At 38.5% G+C, this 21,843-nt stretch overlaps 1 protein-coding gene across 1 annotated transcript; it reads right to left on the reverse strand.

The window, feature by feature from the left end:
- Window positions 1-2,069: 2,069 nt before the first annotated feature.
- LOC146459375 (uncharacterized) lies at window positions 2,070-16,370 on the reverse strand. The gene is made up of 9 exons (XM_085089522.1): window positions 16,314-16,370; window positions 15,233-15,310; window positions 13,722-13,811; window positions 13,238-13,257; window positions 9,606-9,867; window positions 8,878-9,006; window positions 7,764-7,913; window positions 4,814-4,942; window positions 2,070-3,604 (listed from the first exon to the last, which is right to left on the reverse strand). Exons 1-9 carry the CDS (start codon window positions 16,368-16,370, stop codon window positions 3,413-3,415), a joined length of 1,107 nt encoding a protein of 368 aa, XP_084945648.1. The 3' UTR covers window positions 2,070-3,412.
- Window positions 16,371-21,843: the final 5,473 nt, after the last annotated feature.

A 21,843-nucleotide genomic window follows, 5' to 3' on the forward strand; every position in this document is an offset into this window, starting at 1 on the left:
TTTCTTCAAGAGCAGGTGCACAATTTAACCGAAACCCCAGATGTTCGTTTTTCTGATTTTGAATTTGACCTTGATTAGATGGTTTAATGAGGGTATATAAAAATTTAAAGACAGAAAACTTTGCTCAAAGCTTTTTGTTCCGAATTTGGCACTGGGAATTGTAGCCCCCCCCCCCCCCCCCCCCCTCCTCTCACCCTCAGGACCCTCTTACAACTAGAAATGAGTTAGTATTACGGTGCACTGCAACGTTTTGGCTCTGTCAGGTTTACCATTCGTTGCACTAACGGGGCGTAGACGATTTGCTGATCGGTAACCAGTACCTTGATGCTTTCTTTTGTCTGTGAATATCGACCACATTTTCTGAAACCTTATTAGGACAAATATCAATTTCATGTTTCCTAGACAGCTCAAATCGAAATGGGGAATTACTTTAAGTGCAAAAAAAGAACACGACCATAAAATATTTTGAACATGTGTTATTCAATTTACTTCTACGGTCAAGTTCCTGACTCATAACTCCAAGGTTAAAATACTTTCAGCGAATCCAGTTCCACCCTCATTCTAGTAGATGATCCTGCAACCACCTTATCCTAAACTATCTTATCGCAGGAAATTTTCCGGCCACGACAGTTTAACCCATCCGTGATTTTCTAAAGGAGGGAATCTCACGGCACGACGTTTTGCTAATCTGAAAAATTTTGTGTTGTGAAAATCAAAGAATGATTTTTTTTCTTTTGAGATCCAATTTTTTGCAAAAAAGTTGCGTGTAGTGAAAATTTTTCATCGAAACGGTGAATTAGGCGCTGGTTTAAAAAGCAAAAAGACCTTTGAATACTCGCATCCCTCAAGAGGTATTGAACGACATTGCTATTTGCAAAACTCCTCCCATCTGCCATACATTAACATTTTGTTTCGAAACACCTTGTGTTGAAAGAACCTATTACGGGGAATTAGGTGGTTCACTTCAACAAATGGAGAAACGTCTTCTTCAGTGACTCTTCTTAAACTTTATTGGACTTGTACGAAGTGAGCTCACTACTGTTTTACACTCAATTCTGCGCTAAACTAGAAAGCACTCATTTTTATACTGACTCGACAACCATAAGCTTAACGCAAACTAAATCTTACGTAAGCCTACTGTGATTGGCTACAAGGAACTTAGTTGCATCCGTGCCTTCGATCTATCAGCCAAGTCAAAGACATTTTTCTAGTAAGATATCACCATGAAGCTTGGGTTGTCCAGTCAATACAAAACAAGGAGACCAATATAAAAATTGCAAAGGCTTGGCTTATACAGTAAGGTTTCACAAAGAAAATCTGAAAAACACTAAAAGCTGTTGTCGAAAAATTATACAAGTAGTCGATTCGCTGAAGGTGTTAGCCTTCTTCATCGAAAGTGATTGGTTAAAAGTTTCCATAAATTAAATACGTACATGGCCAACAAATTCTAAACTGAGCTCGAATTATATATTTAATACGTGGCTGATAGCAGAATTACAACAATGGATATTTATCTTCACAATCACCCTAAGATCATAGCATTTACTTTCAAAAATACCTTATATTACGGACATTATTATTTAGATAACTTCATCTTTAAAATGAACATCAACTACCATGAATTCGGTAAAAGAACCCAAGAAAATCTACTAAAAATGACTAAAAATAAGAGCAGTAACAATTTCCTGGAATAAACCGTCGAAAGGTAAAGTTGAGGAAAAACTTATAAAAAGTAAGGTAAACAAGGTGTTATCATTTGTAGGAAACTTAATTGAAAATATTTTTACGATCACAAGTGTTTCCCCGGAAACGCACAGCAGCTCAAACCGAATTCATGACAGGAGAATTTATACATCAATCACACATTAAGAACAACTAAGTCGAACCACAAGGTATTATCTCTGGAGAGCTGCGTAACGAAGAAAATGAGTCAACTGGTCTTTTTCTGTGATATTCCCCAAACCGAAATATAATTTGTAATAAGTCCAAATTCCTTTAACTATTTTAATCCCAAATAATTGCGTTGCAAATATTTTTCATCATTGACAATTTTATCATCTAACACTTGTACTTCTCCGAATCCGCAGATATACGGAACCGTCATTAAATTATTCCATGGTTTGACCATGTATGTCACCAGGATTACTGTGACACAAATACCACAGTTTACACACGTTTCTTGGCGCTTTCATTTAAAACGATGTATTGCCTCGCTCTTAATTTCCGTTCTTACTTTTCAAATCGTGACAGAGCAGAAGCGATTAACACTTCCCTAGCTCAATCTCGTCCTTTCACTTCAAGCACATAACCTACATAAATGTCCACAGTACTGGAGATCAGGAACTGCTTTAACCCTAAGAGTTCGCACCGCTCAACAATTGAGCAACTAAGTTCAGTCTCCTAACAATGTCATGAATACATTGCAAATTAGACAGCTAGTGAGAATGAGGTTTGTATTGACGTACCATCAAAATCTCAAAACGTATGTCAAAACAAATGTATGACTCTTAAGTTAGCAGAACTTTCTTTGCGATATTTGAGCTTGGAACTAAAAGGGTTAAATACTTTCCTGTGTACAACTAAACAACAAGTTAAACGCCTGAGAGGCTGAATTAACGGGAAACTACAGATTACGATACACAATGTCAGCAGCGAGAATGATTTTTAAACTGAAGGTTCTTTAAAAAAGAGTAAGCGTATATTTAGTAAAAGTATCACACTTCTCATCATATCCCTCTGTTACAAATATGAGAGGCCAGCTCAAAATATCTTATGCCGCTAGTTTCAGCATAAGATTGTGATGACATTAAACTACTTGAATAAAAAGCCTCAATTTTGTAAAAGTATAAAACTCTTCATCACGCCACCTTCATTAAAAATTCGTAATATCACGCAGCCAACCGAAAACCTAAAAAATTCGGACGGTTAAAAGAGTACTCCAACCCGACGAAAAGGACACTGCACCATTCAGCTTCACAAATGTATACACTGTATACCGAAATGTACCGAATACAACTGTTTTCGGCCCTCAGCTCAACTGGTGGCCTCAGTATAATTCACGTGCCTATTAAAAAAAAATATATTTTTTCCAAGGAGTCTTACAATGAAAAAATGAATTGTCATTGCTTAACACTGTCACATTTTCGGATACTAAAACTTTCGGACCGCTTGTATAAAGTTTTGGATGGCCCCGTTTTCGTACAAGTTTTCAACTGAAATCAAACACGTCCGAATTTTTAGGCTTTAGTGTAAATGTATATGTCTTACGAACTCAACCAGCCCTGCTTTGACTCCACGTCAAAGTCTAGCATGTGCCAAGACACAGACTTTTTTTTTTTTTGGCATGGTGGTGGATTGGAAAGCCCTTTAGAGCATTCAGGCGTGCCGATCAGGCCTGAAGACTTCCATGAGTCTACATGTTTGAATCGTGACGACGACCTTCTAACCGACTCACCCGCTCTTGCAAATCAGCGATGCTGCTTTGCAGGTTTTCCATGAGGTTCAGTATGGGGATATTTTGCAATTCTCCATCATCAACAGCACGCTGACGTTCAGCAAAGCACTCCTCGTGGTGTGATTCACACCTATTCCTCTGGGCCTCCAGCTAAAAGAAAGGATCAATAAAGAAAGCTAGTGTTGGTTTGAGTCAACACTTTTGTGACACAACCGTTTACATTGACAAATATGTCAATAAAAATTGATGCCGATTGCTACATACGCGATGGGAAACATGGGGTTTTATAACATAGCGCGCATGCATCCCATTCTAATTCCTATTGGCGTCATCAAGGTACATTTCTCAACATACGCACGGCCGTGCGCCCATCTGATGACGTGTGCAAGCCAGATGGGGGAAGCATGCGCGCGCTATGTTAAAAAACTTTTATAGAGAGACAACACCATAAAAATGTGTATTTATAAGAGCTTGTCGAAGTTTAATGAAACGTTGAGATTAAACCGATATGAGAAACACTTTCACCTTTTTTTTTTGTACAGAGAATTTTGAAATTAAGCAGGAACAAAACCTGTTTTCCAGGAATCGTTCACTTTATTTTCACTATGTTATAAAAGAATTGGTTCATGCTTTTAGCTGTGCGTATATCGGGTTATGGATGCACTTGGAAAGTTTGGAGAGCACTCAAGAAGCTAGAGTTCCCTCGGCTACGCCTCGAGCAACTTTTACACTTCTCTCGTACTCTCCAAACTTCCCGCGTGCATCCATAACTCGATATACGCACGCTTAGCATGAACCAATTCTTAACGAGCAATCGAGCTGACTAGTTTCCAGCAAAAAGCAACATTTCATCGACATTTGAATAAAATTGTCATCTTACCGTCTGATTTGTTATACTGTATCTTTGTATCACATCAAAAGAGTACAAAAGAGTAGCATCTTCTTTTAGCAGCCTTGGTTTCGGCATAAAAAATATTGACTCAGGTGAGATGATTCAAAAAGAAACTATCGTCACTGTTTATTAATCCAATTTCCCTTCCACTCGGTCTCCTTTAAAATGTAATTGTGTCAGCGGAGTTTCACTCCAGATTGCCAATTTGAAGTGATTGCTCATTTCTGAGCGAGCGATCAAACACGTCTGAATTTTTAGGTTTTTAGTGTACATGTATATGTCTTACGAACTCAACCAACACTGTTTTGACTCCACGTCAAAGTCTAGCATGTACCAAGACACAGACGTCTTTTCGGCATGGTGTGGACTGGAAAGCCCTTTTGAGCTTTCAGGCTTGCCGATCAGGTCTGAAGACATCCATGAGTCTACATGTTTGAATTGTGACGACGACCTTCTAACCGACTCACCCGCTCTCGCAGGTTTTCCAGTTGGTTCACTATGAGGATATTTTGCACTTCTCCATCATCAACAGCACGCTGACGTTCAGCAAAGCACTCCTTGTGGTGTGATTCACACCTATTCCTCTGGGCCTCCAACTAAAAGAAAGGATCAATAAAGAAAGCTCGTGTTGGGTTGAGTCCACACTTTTGTGACACAACCGTTTAAATTGACAAATATGTCAATAAATATTAATGTCAGTTGTTACATACGCGATTACCCTGCGAGCAGAGGCCCTTCGATCTTCTTAGATAAGTCGGGAAGAGGAAGGGAGTCCCTTGCTCTTCCCGACTTATCTAAGAAGATCGAAGGGCCTCTGCTCGCAGGGTAATACGCGATGGGAACCATGAGGCTTTATAACATAGCGCGCGTACATCCTATTCTAATTCCTATTGGCGTCATCATGGTACATTTCTCAACATAAGCACGGCCGCGCGTCCATCTGATGACGTGTGCAAGTCAGATGGGGGAAGCAGGCGCGCGCTATGTTAAAAAACTTTTAAAGAGAGACAACACCATAAAAATGTGTATTTGTAAGAGCTCGTCGAAGTTTAATGAAACGTTAAGATTAAAGGGCAGTATCATGGGAGATATCATGATTTTTGGCCAAAATTCACAAAATTTAAACTTTGAAAACTGTGTTAATTAATTTCTAAATCGATAATTTAAGGAAATATTAATAGTGATTCTGAGACGAAAGGTTGAACAAAAATATAGTACAACCAGCAATTTTTAGTGCGTTACGACGACGAAATTTGAAAACGTCTGGCAGACGTTTTCAAATTTGAACCACTCTCTATCTTGGCCAACTGCCGGCGAAAATATCCGTGGATAGTTTCTTTGCATTCTGATAGACTTTTAATGGAATTTTGTCATTATATCTTGGCTGCTATCAACCAAATAGCGTCTTTTTGATTTTCAATGTGTTACTAAAAACAGCGTGATACTGTCCCTTTAAACCGATATGAGAAACACTTTCACCTTTTTTTTGTACAGAGAATTTTCAAATTGAGCAGGAACAAAACCTGTTTTCCAGAAATCGTTTACTTTATTTTCACTATGTTATAAAAGAATTGGTTCATGCTTTTAGCTGTGCGTATATCGAGTTATGCCGGATGCACTTGGGAAGTTTGGAGAGCACTCGAGAAGCTAGAGTTGTTCTCGGCTACGCCTCGAGCAACTCTTACACTTTTCTTGTGCTCTCCAAACTTCCCGCGTGCATCCATAACTCGATATACGCACGCTAAGCATGAACCAACTCTTAACGAACAATCGAGCTGACTAGTTTCCAGCAAAAAGCAGCATTTCATCGACATTTGAATAAAATTGTCATCTTACCATCTGAATGGTTAACGTTATCCTGTATCTTTGTATCACATCAAAAAAAGAGTAGCATCTTCTCTTAGCAGCCTTGGTTTAGGCATAAAAAATATTGACTCAGATGACTATCGTGTTGAAAGAACCTCTGGGGAATTAGCTGGGTTCGCTTCAACAAAGATCCAACAGCTTTTTCAGTTGCTCTTCTTTATTACTCTGGCAAGAGTTCAGCTTACTCTGCTCAACAATCACTTCTCTACTAAAACTAGATAGCACCCATTTTTTATACTGACTCGACAACCACCTGCTCAACACAAATTAAATCTTACGCAAGCCTACTGTGATTGGCTGCAAGGAACTTATTTGCATCCGTGCCTTCGATCTGTTAGCTGAGCTAAAGACATTTTTCCAGTAAGATATCACCATGAAGCTTGGGTTGTCCAGTCAATACGAACCAGGGAAAGCAATATAAAAATCACAAGGTTCAGGCTTATACAATAAGGTTTCACAAAGATAATCTGAAAAACAGTAAAAGTTGTTGTTTAAAAATTGTACAAGAAGTCGATACGTTGAAGGTGTTAGCCTTCTTCATCGAAAGTGATTGGTTACCCGTTTCCATAAATTAAATGAGTACGTGGTAAACAAAACCTAGAGTTCAAATTACATATTCAGTACGTGCTTGATAGCTGGATTACAACCATGAATAGTTAACTTCATAATCACCTTAGGATTAACTTAGGATTACTTTCAAAAACACCTCAAAATTACAGATATTGTTATTTAGATATCAACTACCATGAATTCGGTAAGGAACCCAAGGAAATCTACTAAAAATGACTAAAAATAAGAACAATAACAATTTCCTGGAATAAACCGTTGAAAGGTCAAGTTGAGGAAAAACTTATAAAAAAGTACGGTAAACAAGGTGTTATCATTTAGAAGAACTTAATTAAACATAACTTTGCTATTGCAAGTGTTTCTACGGAAACGTACAGCTTCTAATACCGAATTCATGACAGGAGAATTCATATGTTAATCACAAATTAAGGACAACTAAATCGAACTACAAGGTATTATCTCTGGAGAACTGCGTAACGAAGGAAATGAGTCAACTGGTATTTTTCTGTGATATTCCCAAAACCAAACCGAAATATAATTTGTAATAAGTCCAAACACCAAATAAAATTCCTTTAACTATTTTAACCCCAAATAATTGCGTTGTAAATATTTTTCATAAATGTCAATTTTTATCATCTAACAATCGTCACTATTTATTAATCCAATTTCCCTTCCACTCGGTCCCCTTTTAAATTTAATTGTGTCAGCGGAGTTCCACTCCAATTTGAAGTGATTGCTCATTTCTGAGCGAGCGATCAAACACGTCCGAATTTCTAGGTTTTAGTGTACATGTATATGTCTTACGAACTCAACTGCTTTGACTCCACGTCAAAGTCTAGCATGTACAAAGACACAGACTTCTTTTCGGCATGGTGGTGGACTGGAAAGCCCTTTTGAGCTTTCAGGCTTGCCGATAAAGCCTGAAGACTTCCATGAGTCTACATTTTTGTTTGAATCGTGACGACGACCTTCTAACCGACTCACCCGCTCTTGCAAATCAGCGATGCTGCTTTGCAGGTTTTCCATGAGGTTCAGTATGAGGATATGTTGCACTTCTCCATCATCAACAGCACGCTGACATTCAGCAAAGCACTCCTCGTGGTGTGATTCACACCTATTCCTCTGGGCCTCCAGCTAAAAGAAAGGATCAATAAAGAAAGCTCGTGTTTGGTTGAGTCAACACTTTTGTGACAACCGTTTAAAATGACAAATATGTCAATAAAAATTGATGCCGATTGCTACATACGCGATGGGAAACATGGGGTTTTATAACATAGCGCGCGTACATCCCATTCTAATTCCTATTGGCGTCATCATGGTCATACGCACGGCCGTGCGTCCATCCGATGACGTGTGCAAGTCAGATGGGGGAAGCATGAGCGCGCTATGTTAAAAAAAACCTTTTACTCTTGAGAGAGACAACACCATAAAAATGTATATTTATAAGAGCTTGTCGAAGTTTAATGAAAAGTTAAGATTAAACTGATATGAGAAACACTTTCACCTTTTTTTTTTACAGAGAATTTTGAAATTAAGCAGGAACAAAACCTGTTTTTTCAGGAATCGTTTACTTTATTTTCACTATGTTATAAAATAATTGGTTTTTGCTTTTAGCTGGGCGTATATCGAGTTATCCCGTATCTTTATATCACATCAAAAGAGTACAAAAGAGTAGCATCTTCTTTTAGCAGCCTTGATTTCAGCCTAAAAACTAATTGACTCAGATGAGAATTTTTATAGACGAAACTATCGTCACTGTTTATTAATCCAATTTCCCTTCCACTCGGTCCACTTTTAAATTTAATTGTGTCAGCGAAGTTGCACTCCAGATCGCCAATTTGAAGTGATTGCTCATTTCTGAGCGAGCGATCAAACACGTCTGAATTTCTAGGTTTTAGTGTACATGTATATGTCTTACGAACTCAACCAACACTGTATTGACTCCACGTCAAAGTCTAGCATGTACCAAGACACAGATTTCTTTTCGGCATGGTGTGGACTGGAAAGCCCTTTTGAGCTTTCAGGCTTGCCGATCAGGCTGAAGAGTTCCATGAGTCTACATGTTTGAATCGTGACGACCACCTTCTAACCGACTCACCCGCTCTTGCAGGTTTTCCAGTTGGTTCACTATGAGGATATTTTGCACTTCTCCATCATCAACAGCACGCTGACGTTCAGCAAAGCACTCCTCGTGGTGTGATTCACACCTATTCCTCTGGGCCTCCAACTAAAAGAAAGGATCAATAAAGAAAGCTCGTGTTGGGTTGAGTCAACACTTTTGTGACACAAATGCCTAAAGTTGACAAATATGTCAATAAAAATTGATGCCGGTTGTTACATACGCGATGGGAAACATAGGTTTGAGTATTCGAGCAGGCTAGATTCCAGCAAAAAGCAGCATTTCATCGTCATCATAAAATTGTCATCTTACCGTCTGATTTGTTAACCTGTATCTTTTTATCACATCAAAAGAGTACAAAAGAGTAGCATTTTCTTTTAGCAGCCTTGGTTTCGGCATAAAAAATAATTGACTCAGATAGGATGATTTTAGACGAAACTATCGTCACTGTTTATTAATCCAATTTCCCTTCCACTCGGTCTCCTGACCTTTAAAATTTAATTGTGTCAGTGGACATTCATTTCAGATTGCCATTTTGGAGTGATTGCTCATTTCTGAGCGAAGTTATTTTCCGTAGGCGAGGGTCTAAGGAAGGCGAATATTAAGTTAAGAATATCAGATGGTAACTTCTTTAGTGAGTTAACGCCTTAACCCTGTCCCACAAATCATAAAATGTACTCTCCACCTTAATAAAATAGAAGAATAACCTGTTGTTCACGGTCACGTTTCTCGTTTTCAAGCGCCCTTTCACGGTCACGTTTCTCGTTTTCAAGCGCCCTTTCACGGTCACGTTTCTCATCGTCAATGCGATGTTTGAAGGCCGCAAGTTGTTGTTTAGCCTGCCATTGCTCTGGTAGTCGTTCGTGGTCCTGTCTTTCACTGGCAAGTTGCCGCGTTTTCAGCCTTTTATCCTCTTCTCTAACATGTACTGGTGGTGGGCCACCCTTTGGTGAAAAAAAAAATAGAATTCTTCATTAATTCTTGAAAGATAAATACAGTCGTTCCTCCGCTTACCAAACACCTGTCGTACGCGGAGTTCAAACTTCGGTCCATAGCTTGACTTCGGGCAATAGCCCATGCGAGACTGGAGTTAACTTTGAAGTGATAAAAAAAAAAAAAGCAGATCAAAAAAAGGCTATGTCACACGGTATTTCACATCAGATTGGTAATGGTTAACTCAAAGATCCTGAAGAGCTCTCGGGCCCGAAAGGTATTTTTCTTATCGCTAAAGATTGCCGGTTATTTTTAGCACAAACAACTCAATTTGTTGCTAAATCTTGGAAAATCTTAAAAGTGTTTGTATTTCAAAATAATAATAATAATAATAATAATAATAATAATAAAAAAAGAAGTTTTGGTGATGAATTTTGTGCACGTAAAATAGTTTTTCTGGCCTGAAATCTATTCGGTAGATTGAGAAACGCACGCCAAGTTCCAGAGGTTTTCCCACAAGATCTAAGAATACTACAATCTTATTTTACACGTAATTAACAGCAAACTATTGGGCGTGCAATGTGGATTCGTAAGAAGGCCCTAAGAATGTAATGGAGTGAGCATGACCGAGGGAATTGAAACTGTTTCCTAATTGTCATACCTATGCCTTAACTACAGAGGTTATGGGCTCGAGTCCCGTGCAAGCCTCCTTCTTTTCACAACTCCCTTGGTTGCGTACATACCTGTGATGGTATTTCACTTATTTCCCTGCTCTAGAGATATCAACACTTATTAAAAATGTTTCGTGCAAGGAATCTATGATCCAGTAAGCGTGACGGAAATTTAGCAATAATTTGACAATATCGTACTTGCCCCTGTCCAACGGAGACCACGATAAGATCATAGACAAGTGTCACTATTGAGTGTTTTCACATGACGTCACGGTGGTCATGTTGGTGTCCCAAAACAAAGAAATGGCGGCCATGTTGGTGTCCCAAACTAAACCTCTGGGAAATTTAACTCTATTTTTATGCAAATACTTTCTTTTGTCTCAGGAAACCAATACGGCCGGTAGTCACGTGAATGAAAACGCTCTATAAAATACCTAACGTAATGTACCATTAGGTCATGATTTTAGTTATATTTTGGCATAAATAAAGTAGAGTCAACTGCTTATTCTATATTATTATATTTATTTTGCCACACCACAAATACAATGTAAACAAAAAAAAATAGAAAAAAAATAGATGTAACAATGGCGAGGAGACCTAAAGGAAACTATGAAGCTCTGTGTTTGTATAATCCACCGTACAGAAAAAGATGGCGAATGGCACATTTACCCATAGTTCGTAGGGTACGGAAAAACGCATAAAATCGCACAGAAGAGTTCCTAGCATACAAAATGTTGTTAGGCGTAGTCAATCGATAAACCGATAATCGATAACAATCAATACCGATTTCCGATTCGGATACCACTTGACAGAAATCGATAAAGAAAAAAAGTTGTGAGTGAGAAATCGATAAGGATTGGTTTATCGATTGTTAATGATTACCATCGATTTTTATGGGAAATTATTTTTGTCAATTTCTACAAGTTAAAGATCAATCTCGTACCTAGAGTCCCCAGGCTTTTTGGTCAGCGGGTGGGCGCAGGAGAGACTCTGGGGACATCGAAAAAATTCAAATTTTTTGATTGGCTGTTCCGTAACGGTTTCCATTGTTTTACCGCAGAAATCCTGCGGTAATAAAATTCGATGTCCCCAGAGTCTCTCTTGGCGACTAACCGCTGGCCAAAGAGCCTGAGGACTCTCGGTACGAGATTGGTTAAAGATTGACACGATGCATTTTCTATGGTTTTATTGAGTCACTTAGTCGTGGATATGCAATGCAAATATCAACAAGCTGATTCTAAAACAACAAGAGCAAGAACAGAAATAATTTGGTATGTTTGTCGAGGTTAAGCTCCAGCGCGGTTCAAAGAAGAGGAAATTGCGCCCAAAGTAGCAACGCCAAAAATATGAAGCAAAATAAAGAAGCGAAGCGAAATCAGTATTTTTATAATTTCAGTCAATTGAAAAAAATACTCCTCCAGGGACACCTTCGGCTTGGGATTAGTGATTGTTATCGATTATTATCAAGAGACTATGAGGTAAGAGAGCGAATCCCTGTGCCCCATGATAATTATTTTCAATCTTTTTTTAGTTCGGGCCATGCTATTTTGGGAAATTATAATCCGCCATTGAGTTTAAAATTAAATGACGTCACTCTAACTGACCAATAAGATGTCGACATTAAAATAGCAACGCAAACAAAAATAGATTGAAAAACATTTTCATAGGAAGAGGGGCATGTATGGGGGATTCGCTCTCTTACCTCATAGTCTCTTGTTATTATCCATTGTCAATTATCTCAAGCGATAATAAAATTTTTTCTGAGTTCGATTGTTATCGGTTACTGATTTCAATCGATATCAATCGGTGATTGATATCGATTGAAATTGATCGTATCGATTGATTTGCGATATTAATTTCTATCGATTGAGTACGCCTGGAATGTCGTTAGGGACAAATTTCTCCAAAAATATGGCTTTCTATGTGCCTATTGGCTGTTTTAGGTTCGCAAGGTAAAGTGGTAAAATATACCGCCGCAACCTCTTTCCATACAATGGATTATGGTTTCTGCACCGAAATAATTCGTCTCAGTATTTTTTGTTTTGTTTTGTTGATGTACAGTGGCCCTCTCTTGCTCACTCTTGCTCACACAGCGCCCTCCCCTAAGCAATTTTTTTCACCAAGAGAAAACATGTGCGAGTTCAACTTGTAGCCAACTATATAATATACTTTAGCAGTACCTATCAAATTTGCTTATGAATTATTTTGAAGATTTCTCCTTTTGTTAGGGTCTTTATAGGTTCTCATTCGATTTTCTTGGATCAGTTGTTTTACAAGAAAGGTTATTCTCCATGGGAAATTAGTGCTTTCTAGAACGTTGAGAATATGAACTGAACTGGTTTCTCTTCGGTTGCCTGTCACTGATAGACTGCACAGTCTGTTGAGGTCTCCAACCTTTTCCAGGCATTCAAATAGAGAGGAGAAAAAAAAAAGATAATATGGCAAAGAGAACAAGGAAAGAGGACTCCCTCCCGAATATCAGATCAGTATGTACAAGTAGCGCAGTAAAGCTTACAAGTATACATTGACTTGCTGCTTTCACCTATGAGTTCCTTTTTGGCTGAATTTTTATATGGCTAGTCAAAGCCCTTTCTTTCCGAAAGTTTAGGTTTCTGGTCTTGTCTACAGTCTATCTGAGATTATTCCGATTCCTTACAATCGTTTGGATCCTTCCAGACTGGATCTCTTTAGTCACCTGCCTACTGGAGGATTACAGAAACTAAACTTAGTATCACTCCACAGGCATTTCTTCTTGCTGGATGGATAAAAAAATATGAAAGTCTTCAAAGGGTACTTCGTATATAGGTTCCTACAAAGTGTTCCGTCATAAATTATATGATGTGTATGCTTTCATCTTACAACATTTATTTATTGTTGATAAACTGTACATTTTCTTTTTTGAAAATAAAATAAAGTAGCCTGGTTCTGCGAATTCTCTCAGCAATTTACACATACCAATAATTTATCAGCCGGATTAGTAGGTTCTATCGCATGGACCAATTTACCATTATAATTTGTTGGCCGATTTTTTTTCCTGTTGGTGTAGAAAGGGGTGAAAATCGACCTCATTCAAAACATCTGTAGCTCTGCAACAGATGTTTATAAATCAGGTCGATTTTCTTCCTCTCACTCATTTTCTTCATCAACTTAGACCGAATCGCCCCGATTAATAATCAGTAAATTAGGCTTAAGCAGCTTGTAACTTCAAAACTGATGTACCTCAGTTTGGGGACAGCCAATCTGTGAGAATGGACATGGCCTCAATACACCATCACAGTCTCCCACAACTGGATCCTGATGCTCCCACAACTGGAAAGGATATAACAAGAAGTTCAAGGTTAAAAGGAGTCATAATATCAAGCATCAATCACAATTAGTTATCACTAAGCAGCTGACTAAGATTAAAATTAAGTGACTAAAGAGTAAGGGAAAGGAATAAGTATATTTGGTAAAAACAACTTCTAGGAGCTTCAGGCTGGCCCAACCGAGGTTTAAAATATCACAGAATTCTCAGTCTTCAGGTTATTCCCAACCACAGTGCCCGGCCATGTCATTACTGCTGAAGAGAGCTGATCTGAAATCAGCAACTGAGGTTATGGCAACGCGAAACGGGAATAGGTGCTATCAGCAGCCTTGGAATGGCCGTTTTTATGCTAGAGACGTTAAAGTCGTCTGAGACGTTAAGACGTTAAAGTCGTCTCGAGACGACTTTAACGTCTAGTATAAAAACGGTAAATAAGACAGACGCATTTAACGTTTGACGACTTTAACGTCTTTAGTTAAGTGCGTCGTTTAGACGCACTTGACAGACGACTTAAACGTCTCAGACGTTAAATGCGCCTAGCATAAAAACGGGACGCCCTTACTGGGACGCATTTAGCCCTGACTCGTCCACAGACGACTGGAACGAGTTAGCGTTTAGTCCTGAAATCGAGGCTTAGCGATTAAAGAACATGGCGGCCAAGAAGAACTTGAAGGAGTCGCGGGGCAGAAAGTGGAGTGAAGTTGAGCTTAGGTCTACTTTTATGCGCCCCGATTTTAAACCAGACGGCTTTAACATCTCAGACGTTAAATGCGTCTAGACAACTTTAACGTCTCTAACATAAAAACGGCCAATGTCTAGTAAAAATCTTTTTTAGTGCAGGTATCTTGAATCAAAACAATTTTAGTATCTTAAAATTTGAACTGAATTAGTCTTCAATAGTTTTTTTTCTGAAACTAAAATAATATCATTTGAATTCCATTTATTTGAACTGTGGATGAAAGAACCAATAAATAGGGAACCATCACAGTAATGCATGTATACTAAGCAAATTTGCAACTTAAGCAGCTGCAAAAAGAACGCCTGAAAATAATTCAGGCTTGGACAGGATTACAATATTAGAATCCACTACCTTTGTGATACTGTTGCAGTGCTCTCTCAAGTTTGTTACTTTAATTATTAAAAAATTTGGGCAACAGTTCTGACCCACTTCAACCACCTTCCCCATAGCATCACTCTGTACCATTTAACCATTGTCTTGACCAAGATTGACCAATTTTACCAATGGGCCAAATGCAGATAGTAATTATTAAATAATTACTACCTACTTCTTCTTTATCTTGATGCAAAGTCTGAATGGCCAAATGCCCAGAGCAAAGCCCACTGTTTTGAGCACACAAAAGACACAATATAGGTACTGAGTACAAAAAATGTGTCAACTATTAAACTATGGCTGCAGGTGTGTTACCTTTGCCCGAGGAATGCCATCTTTGCTGCATTTTTCACACTCCACTGGATATGCTGGGCACTCCCTCTCATGATGCAACTGAATGAAAAAAAAAACAACACTAACTGTATGCACAAACCATGTTATTTACATGTCACAAACCTTTAAATACTAGAATGACAATTATGCCTCGCAACATCATTAACATTATTCGTGGAGCGAAATCTGAGTTCCATTATGATACAAATTATATTCTCAAGTGATTACTTTTAAGTTAAATCCTGGCACTCTATACTGAGTATTTATTTATTTACAAACTTCCACCTTCACTAGTTAATTCCCATATAAAATGAAGTTAATACAGTAGATAAAAAAAAGTAATCAAAGTAAAATTAAAACAAGAAAGGCGAGGGACTGCACAGCAGAGCTAGGTTCCATTATATTAAATGCACCAATTGAATTTAAATATAATAGAGCTAATATATAGTATTAGTATAATTACTCAGACAGGTGATTATAGAGATTCTGTTCATCTAATTGGTCGATGATTGCATCATATCCTGCTATAATCACCTCACGCGGTGATTATAGCAGGAGCACTAATTTTCAAAACGGCTGCTAATTAGCAATTTGTTGATGTTTCTGAGGAAGAAGTAAATAGGATGAAAGGAAATGCAATTTTGAGCTAAGTTCGTGGTGACACTTTTCTAAGGCAAGATATGAAAATTTTGCTAATTTTGTAATAAAAAAACCCTTGTAAATTGCATGTTGTCGACGCTGATGGCTTAAAATGAAGACAACAAGTTAAGCTTAAGCTAAATTCGCGCGAGATTTTCTTTATTTAACGGAGTGATTTCACAAACAAAATGAATTTAAGACAGAATTTGAAAGCACGGAAGTAAACAAGATGAATAAATGTCCCTCTAAGTTTTACGTTTCAGTGAGGGGAAAAGACGACAGTTTTTATAATCTGAAACTTAGTTTGTTATCAGTTCTAGCAGCTCTCAACCACCATCTAAAGTCACCGCCTAACAACAAAAAAGTTTCATCTGCATCAACTATGTACTTGTTTAGTAAAGCCAATAAAGGACTTAATTTCTACCTGAAGCAGCTTATCTCCAAGGGCAATATATAAACGTCCATTAAACAGCGAAGCCATCATGTCAACAAAAAATTGTGCAATAAAGTGCTAACACTTGTGATCCCGGCTCGAGTTTTACACCAAACAGCCTGGTTCATCTCCATCTATTTTAGTAAATAGGCCAGAGAAACCAAACATTCAATCAAAAAAGTCAATGCCTCGTCTCAATGAAGTGGCAGTTAAAGGATACTGTTTGATGTATGTGCAGTTTATTGATTGAGCATGTGATTTCAACTGAGCATGTGATCACCAGACTGCATGTCTCTGTTCATTGATGTGTGAAAATTTGAAACAAACAAACAAAATTGACATTATTCAGACCGTTCTTGTTTTTCTCTCATAATCACCTGAGTAATTATCCTAAAACGATTATTCTCCTGAGGCTCGGTAAATACTGGTGAATGTTCCCTCGACTAATATTCACCAACATTTACTTTGCCTTAGGGGAATAATTGTTAAAAAGTAATAGTAATATCTAAAAAAATTAAACAGATAGTGAACACATTATCTAACCCACCCCACCCCTTCACTGGTCAACAAATATACTGTCGTTATTAGTAACAACAATCAGTATTAGTAACAGCAGCATTTAGGACACAGCATATCACATACAGAGCAGCATTTAGGGCAAATAGACTTCCAGGTGTTAAAGTTATCCACACCATAAGCATTTAGTAAGTGCATTATTATAGGAGTTAAGAAAAGAGGACTTAAATTGGTTAAATGAAGAAGTTAGAGGAACGTACTGAGGAAGGCAGGCAATAAATATTAAAATAGCTAGTTTGGAAGAGTGTTGTGCTACAAAAAGGAATATTTGCATCATTATTAGAACTATGACGAGTTACTCTTTGTTCAGCACGAGGCTTCACAAACGAGTGTGGCCAATGTGCGAGCCAGGGAGCCAGCGAGCCAATTGTACGAGCCATGCGAGCCAAACGTGCGAGGCATGCGAGGCAGACGTGCGAGGCATGAACAAAACATGCGAGGCTTGCGAGGCATGCATGAACAACCCCCAACATAAATGCCAACTGTTAAGCTAATCGGGGAGCTATTTAAGCTAACCTGAGTGCTATTTAGGCTAACCGGAGTGCTTTTTAGGCTAACCGGAGTGTTTTTTAGGCTAACCTGAGTGCCTCGCACGTCTGCCTCGCATGGCTCGCTGGCTCGCAGATTGTCAAGCCCCTTCACAAACTGGAAAATAGTGATGTTGTTTATATGGCCAATATGGTGCTCAAAGTAAAAAACTAAGTCCTTTAACCCATGCCAGTATAAATTAACTCATTAATAAGTAATAGTTGGTAATAGTCTACATGTACAGTACTGTGCAAAAGTAATGAGAGTGAATTCGGCAAAAAGTAGCGAAAAACAGCGTAATTTCGAAGGACACGAAACTTGAACGAATCTTCCGCGAATTTTCGAAGCCGCTATTGTTTTGACACGCTCGAAATTATGGCCTTGTCGGCGAAATACAACTCGAACGAATTTTCGAGCGGCATTTCGAAATTTCGGAAGGTCAGTCTCGAATTTTCGAAGAGGAATTCGATTTTTTGAGAGGAAGGTATCGAATTTTTGACAAAAAAATTCTCTTAAAAGCTCTTTAAGCTACAGTAATATATTCAGTTCACTCGAGGTTTCATCTCAACAACAATTAATAGATGGCAACAACAATAATAACAACAACAATAGATGGCAACCGTAGTTCAAGAGAGAAGTCTGGGCACCATACCATCGCTCACATCGTAAACAAAATGTCACGCAGTTTGTTTTATTCCGGTTTATCTGAGGAGGATTCCACATCTTACCAACGTGTTTGGCAAACTTTAATATGAGAATTAAAACATTTACCCAGAACAGAAACAGAAAGTCCACTGGATAAATTTGCCGTTGCAGGTGGTAAAATTGACAACGCACAGTCGGCCGTTCGCTTCACGATTGCTTTCTTGTGTCGTCGCACGTGGTGGAAGGAACAGTGCTTCAGCGCTTTTTGTTTGTATCCTTTTTAATAACATCTACCAGATTAAGTGCCCCACATCCCCATCAATGTTTATGCGCATCCTGGTTTTGAACCCAAATTTAAAACTGTTACATAATTATCCGCGTTTTGTGGTATTTGAGTCGACAAAGATGCCCGATTTGAAAGTCACGATCTTTTGTCAGATTAAATCACATTCAACTAAAATGATGTTTTTAGTCGATGTGAAGTTTATCTCTACATGTATGTATGTCCCAAAAAACTTTCCTACTGTAGAGCAAAAGAAATATGCGCGGTAAAATGAAAACGAATACAGTTCATGCATGTCACAGCGTAGGCTTCGGGTGTGTAATGTTTATCTTACTGTCTGTACGTCACGAAATTTCCAATTTTTTTTGTTCCTTTCGTTTCCTCAAAAATTCCTCGATGTTTCCTCTCGCTTATGCAAAAATTCTTCGCTATTTTGCTCGTTCGAAACTTCGTTTCATCGAAGTTTCGTTAGCTCTTCCGAATTTTCGATTTCCACGCAACATTTCTTCAAAAGTTTTCCCAATTTTCGAAGAAAGATGGCAAAATATCGTTCGAAATTTCCTTGAAAATTCGTGAGAACAAAGGACGAATTTCGCTATCATTACTTTTGCATAGTACTGTAGATCTTTGAGGCTGGACTTGCTTAATTTATTTTTATCTGAGAAATGGCATCTGTAACATCAAAATGTTCCAAGTACTGGTGTATACACTGTAATAATAAACTCTATAAAAATTTAATTGCATGCAATCAAGTGCATCATACAGTATCTGGTGAGATATATTCCATAAAAGTCTTCCAGGAAATACACAATGCCCCCAACAATTATTTGTTTAGAAGTTCAGGCTTGTTAGTTTCAGATGATATAATTTTTCTCAATTGTAAGTGTTAGCCTTAAGGGTAAATTTCCACTGGCTGAGTGAACAAAATAAGTGGAAAATGTTTTTCTCACACACCGCTGGGGGCCTGGGTATAGGTCATGTGACCTTAAGGTTGGCAGTTGTTTTTGTTGCATCCACCGTTACTGACCTTCCCACCCACCCACCCTCAGCATTCAGTTTGTATGTACTATGGTAGTATGAATGTACGAACCTCGAGTTTTGGTAGTTATTCCATTAATTTGTATTGTTGGTAAGTTGTACACATTTTTAACAATAAAGGTCAGGCTGCGGCAGTCGTCTTGGTATGGCTACCGGTGGTGTGAGAGAAAGTTACATCTTCATACAACGTAAAAATTATGGATTCAGCAATAAATTTCTGCAGTCTGTTGCCCTTTGGGTTCCACATTCTCTTCTCTCCCAGTCTCCCCTTGACCAAATTCCTTACTTGGTGCTTCTTTTGTGTTTCAACAGATTACAGATGTACATATGTTTTGAAAGAGAATGAAATGCAAGCAATCTATATGAATTTAATAATTTAGAAAAACCCAAAATCAAATTCCCATTCATCCAAACTTATGCTCCAGTTAACACAATCATTGCACTTGCAAGACTGCTAAAAAAATTAAATATTAAACTTTGACACTCATACTTTGATATTCCAGTCAAATATACTATTAGTACCTGCATCTTGTTATGGCTGATTTTTCTTTTACAGAATCCACAGCTTTCTAGTCTACACTTGCAATCCGTTTCCAAGTGCTCAGCAAGCTCAGTTTTTTTAACCAACAAGCCACACTCAGGATGAACACAGAGGATCTTCAGGAACTTACAGCTGTGATTAGTGTGGCTCTGTGATAAGACAAAAATTATTTTCTGGTCAAGGTTATAAAATAAATTATTATAATATTACTGAAGGGGTTGATGCATAACCAACCTAGCAATAGTACATTATTTTCAGATTGCTTTTAGTTGTTTTAGTTCAGATTCACCAGATTTTATGCATGAGGCCTTGAATTCCTTCAGGAAACATTTCCCCACTTGTTTCTTTTAAAGTGCCTATGAACCGAAAATTGTTTTCATTTAGTTTTAAAGTTTACCTTTAAAAATACAGGTTTTCAAAGTTTGAGAACTGTAGCCTTAAAAATGACGATTTTACAAGCCTTTAAAGTCGTGCTATTTTACTCTCAAAAATGGTATTTGAATCGCGCGGCCAAAATACCACGTGATTGTGATGAAACTGCTTATCGCCAAACCGCAACCGCGTGTTTGCTACAGATAGATAATCAACCAGTGAGCGTTTCATACCGGAAATAGTTTTTGTTTTCTTAGCATGATCCACGCTATCCCAAGTTCAGTCCCCTGTAATTCACTTATTGAGTTAAGACCTCAATAAATCGAATTCAATAGCAACAAGCCTACCGCCTTGTTCTTACATGGTGGCAGCGGCGAAGAGGCACGCGAGGTGTACTCAACTTTTAACGACTGGGAAAACGATGGAGACGACAAGAAGATTAAACCAGTATTAAAGAAATTTGGAGAATATTGCGAACCACGCAAGAATATTCCTTTCGAGAGATTTAAATTTAACCGTAGGATGCAAGAGCGTACGACCAATACCGCACGGCCCTGCGAAAGCTTGCCGATAGCTGTAATTTTGAAGAAATTACACCAGAGGAGATACTTCGCGATCGTCTAGTGTTTGGCATTCGTGACAGTAAAGTCAGAGAGAGATTATTGAGGGAGACCAAGTTGACCCTTGAAAAAACAGACGAGATCTGCAGAGCCTCCGAGAGCATGCTGGCTCAAATGAAAATTGTCGGAAACAGCAAGGGACAAACCGTGAACGCCGTGAACAGAGGCAACAAGACGAAAAGCCCAGAAGCTAATCGACAGAAAAGGAAAACTTGTGGCGGTAAACACGCAAACACTAAGGAATGCGGGAACTGCGGCACCGAACACGATTACACAAAGAAAGAATTATGCCCAGCATATCTCAAGACTTGTCTGAAATGTGGAAAGCTGTCACATTTTGCGGCTAAGTGTCGCAGCAAGAGAAAAGATACCAAAGATAACGACCACCGCAAATCTATCCGAGCTGTCGACAACCCTGATAGCGATTCGGAAGTGTTCTATGCCACAAATATCTCAGCGATTGAACTGGATGACTCTCAGCTGGTAACGCTTAAACTGTCATCCGGAAACTATCTCCGTTTTCAGCCAGACACGGGAGCGCAGTGCAACGTGATTCCAGTGGAGTTATACAAGAAAGCCACAAAGGACTATACGCTTGAGCATGTGACACCTTTGAACACTCAACTCACAGCATACGGCGGCGCGAAGTTGCCAGTCGTGGGTCAAGTTCGCATACCAGTGTGGCGTGACGATTACAAATGCAAACTAGATTGTAATCTCGTTGAAAACAATGCCATCAGACCCCTCCTCGGAAGAAAAGCTTGTATTGGCATGAAAATCGTCAAGTACCTTGACAGTGACGAAATAAACAAACCGCAAACAGGAAATGTGCCGGTGTACGCTCTCGAAAACACGAACACTAGCAAATTGACACGTGATCCTATCACGTAAGAAGCACTAATCAAGAAATACCCTGAA

This window comes from Pavona decussata, unplaced genomic scaffold (assembly GCF_977016875.1).
Source record: "Pavona decussata unplaced genomic scaffold, jaPavDecu1.1 SCAFFOLD_219, whole genome shotgun sequence".
NCBI classification, from domain to species: domain Eukaryota; kingdom Metazoa; phylum Cnidaria; class Anthozoa; order Scleractinia; family Agariciidae; genus Pavona; species Pavona decussata.

Coding starts and splice junctions, on each gene's coding strand:
- LOC146459375 (XM_085089522.1), bottom strand. CDS start 16,370: ATGGCTTCGCTGTTTAATGGACGTTTATATATTGCCCTTGGAGATAAG. Junction 15,311..16,313: donor TTGGAGATAAGCTGCTTCAG/GTAGAAATTAAG, acceptor TTTTTCATTCAG/TTGCATCATGAGAGGGAGTG. Junction 3,605..4,813: donor TGGAAAACCTGCGAGAGCGG/GTGAGTCGGTTA, acceptor CCTTTCTTTTAG/CTGGAGGCCCAGAGGAATAG.